This window comes from Priapulus caudatus, unplaced genomic scaffold (assembly GCF_000485595.1).
Source record: "Priapulus caudatus unplaced genomic scaffold, Priapulus_caudatus-5.0.1 Scaffold975, whole genome shotgun sequence".
Lineage (NCBI taxonomy): Eukaryota > Metazoa > Priapulida > Priapulimorpha > Priapulimorphida > Priapulidae > Priapulus > Priapulus caudatus.
Genome location: NW_014578036.1, coordinates 51,780 through 59,930, shown reverse-complemented (window position 1 = coordinate 59,930; position 8,151 = coordinate 51,780). Strand labels below are relative to the sequence as shown.

The 8,151-nt window shown below is 45.1% G+C and overlaps 1 protein-coding gene across 1 annotated transcript in view; it reads left to right on the top strand.

Moving 5' to 3' along the window:
• LOC106814769 (Y+L amino acid transporter 2-like) overlaps window positions 1-8,151 on the top strand; it is a gene marked incomplete in the record, with an annotated part of 60,106 nt that overhangs the window by 1,109 nt on the left and 50,846 nt on the right. The window contains 2 exon segments of the mRNA XM_014819120.1: window positions 665-1,294; window positions 1,662-1,787. Coding sequence (XP_014674606.1) covers window positions 751-1,294; window positions 1,662-1,787 — 670 coding nt within the window.

The following is an 8,151-nucleotide window of genomic DNA, read 5'->3' as shown; positions in this document are numbered from 1 at the left end:
ACTCTGACGCCTCACAGTACCCACTTGAAATCTATTCTTGTGGAAACCCAGTCGGCGTTTGCGCCCAGTCCCTCCACCGCTTTCTGGTGCGGTTTTAAGCAAACGCGCCAGTGAAATAGGAGACTAGGAGTTTATTCTGTGTCAATAACGGTAGGTGATAGCATGACACGAAGTATTTGTAGTCCCTAGCTACTAGAGAATTAGCGTTTGGGCATGCGCATTGTGCACGGCTTTAATTAGTGGTCCTGGTAAAAACAAAACGCCCCTCAGCCCCCTAGTTTCCCTCTCCTCTTCTCCTTTCCCTCCTTTCCCCTTCCCTCCCCCTTCCCCCTCCCTCCCCCTGTTTCAATTTCATCCTGGGGAGAACCCTGTAGAGGACACCCTATATTATTTGTACTACTTGTGTATCATTACAGTATTATAAGCACAGCTGTACGTAGCTCTAGTACTATAGCCTGCTTACATTAATTAACTGCCGCTGGAAAGCGCCAGTTAACTGCCAGCGGCAGTTAATGTAAGCGGGCTATAGTACTAGAGCTAAGCTGTACGTAGTAATTATGAATGTTCTTCCTTTCCATTATTGTAACTTTAAATGGGACATTCTATTATTTTACTACTACTAGGCTTGTCTCAAACTGATATTGTGTATTATTTCCATTTATAGTGCGGGAAGAGTCTTGTTGACTGCACAGTAGTGGATGCTGTAACTTCAAGTTCAACTTTTGGTACTAGAGAAGTGAAGAAAGAACTATGGCGGCAACGGACAGCAATATGAATCAGTCGAATGCTAACCGTGGGCGAGTTCCCGAGTTGGAACGTATGAACCCAGAGAAGCCAGCAAAATCTGACAATGATCAGAACTCTGGTGGCGATTCTGGCGTCGTTGAGCTGAAAAAGGAAATATCGTTGTACAACGGCGTGACAATCATCGTCGGCTGCATAATCGGCTCCGGAATTTTTGTGTCGCCTACAGGAGTTCTCGCGGAGACAGGGTCTATCGGTGCAGCACTCGTCGTATGGGGCGTATGTGGTGTCGTCGCCATGCTGGGTGCGTTGTGCTATGCGGAACTTGGCACGTCCATCCCAAAGTCCGGAGGGGACTACGCGTACATCTATGAAGCCTTTGGGGCACTGCCAGCATTCCTGTTTCTGTGGATAGCATTAGTGATCATTATGCCAACTAGTAATGCTATAATAGCATTGACTTTTGCCAAATATATCATACAGCCTTTCTTCCCCCTTGGGTGCGACATTCCAGATAATGCCTGCAGTCTCATTGCTGTGCTTTGCATATGTGAGTATATTATTTAATTGCGCATCTCATAGAATATATATAATTGTGTATTTTATAGAAAACTGACATCTACAATCTGTGAGAAACTAAGTACTGTATAACCCTGCGTATCTACATTGTAAGGACATAGGCCTACCTTTAGTAATGTATTTCTTGTCATGGATTGAGAAGCAGCGCTGGTTACTCGTAGAATGTCTACACGACCTGCTTCTAAATGTCAAATTCTTAAATTCTATCTCTTCAAGCTTCACATGCTGTGTGTGGTGAAGCAATGCACGTTTTAATAGGAATAGGCTCTGGGAATTGCGTGACTTTTAATGCCAGTGGTTTATTGATATAATCAGGATATAATATATATGTTTTGCAGCATTTTTGACGTTTATCAACGCAAGTCACGTCAGCTGGGCCATGCGAGTTCAGAATGTGTTCACCGTTGCTAAGCTCATCGCTCTTGTAATCATCATCGTCGCTGGGCTCGTCTACTTGGGCAAGGGTATGTACTTATATTTGCCTGTTTAGTTTTTAGGTTTTGTGAGATGTTGTAATGACATTTGTTATACTGGGGCATGTGTTTGAGCGAACTCGGGTGCTGATTAGTACTATAGTAGTGGGTGCTCTTTTTATGCTTAAATTTCAGAAAGTGCATGTGCACCATAAATTTAGAGGCTTAACATTTGGCAGGTGTGTGGAGTGCCATTTGTACAGCTCAGATTGAATAAATCAAGATATATCTAGAACTTGGACGCTTGTATATACTGTAACACCCCGACAAGAGCTCATAAAGCTAATGGGTCTTTGACTCTATTGAGATGCATTTTGATTTGGTCCCAGATAGAACCCCTAGTTGTCAATTCAGGGTCTCATAAATTTGGGAAGGTTCCAGTCTGAGCCCAGAGTTGTATATACTTTATGTGTACCCCCTTACTCTGTATAACTATTTAGCTGGAGTTTAGTATTCAGTTTTAGGTTAGGCCAAATAAAAGTATGGCTGTGTTTCTGGTTATCTGGCCAACCCTACAAATTGCCAACAACCCAAGCATTTTCTTGTATTCTTAATTAAAAGAACAAGAGAACTGCAGTCTAGCAAGCTGCTTGCTGTGCACATGCAGCTTTTGTAGAAACTCCCATAAATAAGAGGAATTCATGTTGTTCAATCTGCATGTCTTGATTCGGGCAGGTCTGCTGTGAAGCCAACATGAAAAATGCACGATTTGTTTAACTGAATTGGGAGCAGGGTATTCTTAGTTCTAAGTTATGCTTGCCATCTGCATGCATCGCTGATCGTCCCAGAAAAAGATGGAGTTTAAATGGGTCAGGTTGTCTCAGTTATAACAATGGCCTTGGTCGTTGTGAAGTTAAAGCGATGGCACATTGCGGCAATTTAAGAATAGAGGCAATATAGATAGCTTTAGATGTGTAATGTGTGGGGTTAAGCTATATAACGGCAAACTATATGTGGCTAGTGTGCAGCGTGAAACTATAAACCCTGTGAAAACTAACGGTGTGTGTGCGGTTGCACCCCGGTTGTCTATTAGTAGCTGCAAGAGTGGTAGCTGTTTATGTGTCCAGCAGTCCGGAGATAGATCGTTGATTCTAGCCAGCTGGTATGGTGTAAAATTAGCATGTGTGTGAGCTGGTATTAGATGCTTTCGCGGAATGACATTAGCGTTGCTACACTATAATGTACTGAAATCGCATGTCAGTTATAGTTAGTATCAGTGAATCGCATCATGCAAAAGTATCTCATTTCCATTCTCTCGAAGCTTTAATTAGTGATTTAGTCATCGGGTACTTATGAAACAGTGTCCAGCCAAAACCAAGTATTGTAACTGCACAATTTGCTAATGCCAGGGAATCAGGGATTGTAAGCTGTGAAATTTATGGGTCATAAACAGCAGCTACGGCAAGTTTCCTCCAATGAAACGTTTTCCAGGATTATGCAAAAGTTCGTATTTCGTGAAGGCGATTCCGTGAACTTATTTGTGTAAATTAATGTGTGCAGCATGAGATGGGGGGGGGGATTTATTGTAGACAACCACAGATAGTTTGAGATAATTTTATAGCATTTGAAAGCGGTGCATATAATAGATTTCACTAATTATTTGTTAAAACCAGCAAGTCTAAAGGCTTCAACACAAACATGGCTCACACGAAAGTGCTACATAAATACACATTGCAATGTAATGAGGATGAACTATCGAATTTTTGTTATGGGCTAGAGGATTTTCCATGAGAAAGAATCCAAATCAACCTTATAATCAGTAGTGTATTAACCATCATCCACTGTTAATGCAGTCTTCATTATCAGTAAGCTACTGAACTTCCTTCGTGCACCATCTGTTATGACTTCTAGCTCGTGCAGCTAGCGTGCTGATATCTTGAGGAGTAAGATAATCTATATTATCTTACTCCTGATATCATGAGGGAAAAACTGGTCGCCCCCGGCTACTGGGCAATCATGTACTGCAGAATTCATCTGATCCAACAGTGCCATCCTATCAGCAGTCCAAGCTGATTAGAATTTTTGAAATATTGAGCAACCGCTGCCGCTGTTATTCAGTGGTGCCTGGGAGGGAGCACGTGAAATTTTCGTTTCTCCTTCATTTGTGGTTCTATTCGGAACCAAACTATACTCCCGTACTAGTCTATGCCATGCAGGCTATTGTATGCGCGTGACGCGCGTATATATATTATTATTATATATATTATATATATATATGCTTGATATTATTCACATTGTTATCTAGCTCATAAGAAAGTAGCATCGGCCCTCATTGGAGAAAAAAGTTATACGTTACTGCTTGTGACACATTTTAAGCATAACAGCTCGATAGACGGAATGTATATATAGTCCTGCCTACGGCTGCAGACCTACATTCGCTGACTGTACGTTTGTGCAAAGAAGGGGTAGTAATCAGTAATTTTTCCCTGTACGACGTTGTCAACTTCCGGCGGGGCGGGGTGTGGGTTGGGAGTGGTGGGGCCGATAATGAATGAGACGTGGCGCACACATCCTTGGTGCGTTGCTTGTTCCAACAAGGGAGCTATGTGCACGCAGTTGTTTGAGAAGTGTCAGTTCCTCCTGCTGCGTGGGTTTGTAGCAGCTGTGTGACCAGCTGCCGTACATCTGTCGCGCGTGTGTGTAATACCGGTACACGATTGCATCAGCTGAATTTTACGCTAGCCATTTATATATAGTTTCCGTACGCCCGCATTATTTACTATCCATGCTACCAACGCTGGCCGAAGGAAGCTATATAGAGTGCTAGAGCTAAACTCTAGCGGTAATAATGTAGCAGTGCCTGCAGCTGCTGGTATGGGGTTTGTCACAGACTCACAGACTCACAGGTACAGGATATATATATAAGCGAGCTGCTTTACTGCGTCACTAAATAGCTACACGCCTGTGCTGACAAGGTTACCCCGTCTGGCGCTATTAGAGCATTGGCTTAGAATTTTAAATAATTGTATCTTGGCACTAACACTGTGCACTGTGCAGTAGACATATATATATATATATATATAGATGCGTATATAGCGGTATCTACCGTGTGCACGCGCGCATGAGCGGTGCATGTGTGTAAATAACTAGACACGCGCGCGTGGTGGCCCGTACGGCCGGGTACGACGTACGCGTATATACCCCGTATACCCTGTACGGCCGCGTACGACGTACGCGTATATACCCCGTATACCCTGTACACGTTCGATGCGGAACGATATATTGTGTCAAAGACGAGAATAATGAATAATAAATATGCGGAGAGAATAAAAAAAAGACGTTTATTTTTCAAAAATTCTGCTCGTTCCTTTGTTTGTCTGTGTGCTGATTTTGTTTGTTGTTTATGTCGCGCTTTGGCGCAAAAGTCACATCACTGCGTTCGTACCTCTATCTTGATTTCCTAACTATCGGAAACGCATACATACGCGCACACACACGCACTCACACACGCATGCACACACGCACACACGCGCGCACTCACACACACACACATACACACACACAGTCAAATGCCCTTACAGCTACAGCTGCCGCAAACGGACGTAAGGGGTCACCTGCATACGAATGCACAGCCGACGCGCCACCGCACAGCACGTGCTCCCGCTGCCTCGGCGTCACTCGCGGTCTCAATGCCTCACGCCTCACTCCTCGCGTCTCACGGCCTATATCGGCTCTACCTTGACAACAGAAATTAATCTGTGCTACTAAGCTAGGCCGTCCCCCGCGTACGCTTCTACGACCTCCGCCGAGGTTTAATTGTTTTTGTTCGTCGTGCGATCTTCGCGAAGCTGTAAGCTATAGTAACTGTTAAATGTCCGACGTCTAACGAAATCTGGAATCGATTAGCGAGGAGAGAGAGAAGGTAGGAACTCGCCGCTGTGACTACGTGTCTGAGACGATCTAACGTGGGATTGTGATGACCGATCTGACGGGGATTGGTGATGGCCTGATGCTACGGGGATTGGTGATGACCGATGCTACGGGATTGGTGATGGACCGATGCTACGGGGATTGGTGATGACCGATGCAGCGGGGATTGGTGATGAACGCGCGTCTACGGGGATGTGGGATTTGACCGATGCTATCGGGGATTGGTGATGACCGAATTGCTACGGGATTGGTGATGACCGATAGCTACCGTGGATTGGTGATGACCGATGCTACGGGGATTGGTGAATGACCGATGCTACGGGGATTGGTTGATGGACCGATGCTACGGGGATTGGTGATGACCGATGCTACGGTGGATTTGGTGATGAACGGGCTACGGGGATGTGCAGACCGATGCCTACGGGGAATTTGGTGATGACGCGATGCTACGTGTGATTGTAATGACCAGATGCTACGGGGATTGAGTGATGACCGATGCTACGGGAATGGGTGACGACCGATGCCTAAACGGGGACTGGGATTGACTGATGCTACGGGATTGGTGATGACCGATGCTACAGAGGGATTGTGATGACGATGCTACGGAAGATTGGTGATGACCGCGAGCACGGGATTGGTAGATGAACCGATGGCTAGCGGGGATATGGTGATGACCGATGCTACGGGGATTGGTGAGACGCGATGCTACGTGGGATTGATATGACCGATGCTACCGTGGGATTGGTGGATGATCGATGCTACGGAGATTGGTGATGACCTGATGCTACGGGGATTGGTGATGAAGACGATGCACGGGATTGGTGATGACCAATGCTTAAGGGGGATTGTAATGACGATGCTACGGATTGTGACGACCCGATGCCTATCGGGATTGGTGATGGCCGATGCACGAGGGATTGGGGATGAAACCGATGCTACGGGGGATTGGTGTATACCGATCTACGGGGATTGGTGATGACTGGCGATGCTATACGGGGATGGGTGATGACCTGATGCTACGGAATTGGTGAGACCGAGCTACGGAATTGGGATGCATCACGAGTGTGGTGTGAGTATGCGGCAGGCGCTAGCCTGACAGGTTGGACACACACCGATCTTCTTTTCTGGCTGATTCTTCACTGCATTATCAGAAATCCTTCCATGTATCGTGTGTTTTTTTTGGCATGAATTACGGTAATTAATATGTCTTGGGGTTTGTATTTTAGCGTACTCCGGGTACTCGGTTTTGCCCACGTCAGAGTGACGACTCGAAATTACGAAGGTTCACACGAAAAGATGCCGAAGCCCTGCGAAGATCTCGATTCGTATCTGAAGAAATTTCGGAGAATCAAGAAACAAGAAATCGGCCATTAACTTTAACGTGTTGCGTGCTGAGCTTTGCCGTTACGATAACGAACCAGCTGGACTACAATGGAGCGACGTCGGCACTAAGCTATTAAATAGCTCCGACTACGCAACGTGCTTTTGAATAGGAAATCATCATTGTCTTTGAATTGATTTCGTTCAGGTCTCATTTTGAATTTCCTTTCCCATTTCGGTGTTTTAAAATTGATATTTCAATGGCGACTTCGAAAAAACGCAGCGAAATGACATAATATCAACGCATCGTTATATAAAAATAACGCATCGCAGAAAACAAATATCAACTGTGTAAATATTAAAGTGTATGATAAGTGCGAGAATAAAAACCAATCAAGCAAAATCGACGATCGCACGTGTATATCTGTACGGCCATTTGATACTGTGGGTTAGCGAAACACCGACCGTTGAATTTTACGTAACGGGTTTGATTATATGTATATATATTGTATATAGCCGATCTTGAATTAATGAAAATAACACAGAGTTCATCTTAAACGCTTCTGTCAATCTGCAGGCATGACGGTTGATAAATCTGTCTTGCAGAGCATCTTGCTTGCATTTGAAAATATTAAGACAGCCGCATCATTTTGCCTATGTTGCATGTTATACTAATATGTCGCCAATCGCGTCCGTGTACCCCCCCCCCCACACACACTATATATATATATATAGTATATAGTAGTGCTGTGTGTGTGTGTGTGTGTGTGGTGTGTGTGTTGGCTGGTGTGTGTGTTGACGCGCGCGGCAGTGTATGTCTGTGTGTGTGTGGTGTGTGTGTTGTGTGTGTGTGTGTGTGTGTGTGTGTGTGTGTGTGGTGTGTGTGTGTGTGTGACTGTGTGTGTGTGTGTGTGTGTGTGTTGTGTGTGCTGTGTGTTGTTGTGTCTGTGTTAGAGTGTGTGTGTGTGTGTGTGTGTGTGGTGTGTGTATGTATGCTGTGTGTGTGAGTCGCGCCGTGTGTGTCGTCTGTGCATGGCGGTGTGTGAGTGTGTGTGTGTGTGTGACTGTGTGTGTGGTGTGTGTGTGTGTGGTGTGTGTGTGTGTGTGTGTGTGTGCTGTGTGTGTGTGTGTGTGTGTGTGTGTTGTGATGTGTGTGGTTGGTGCC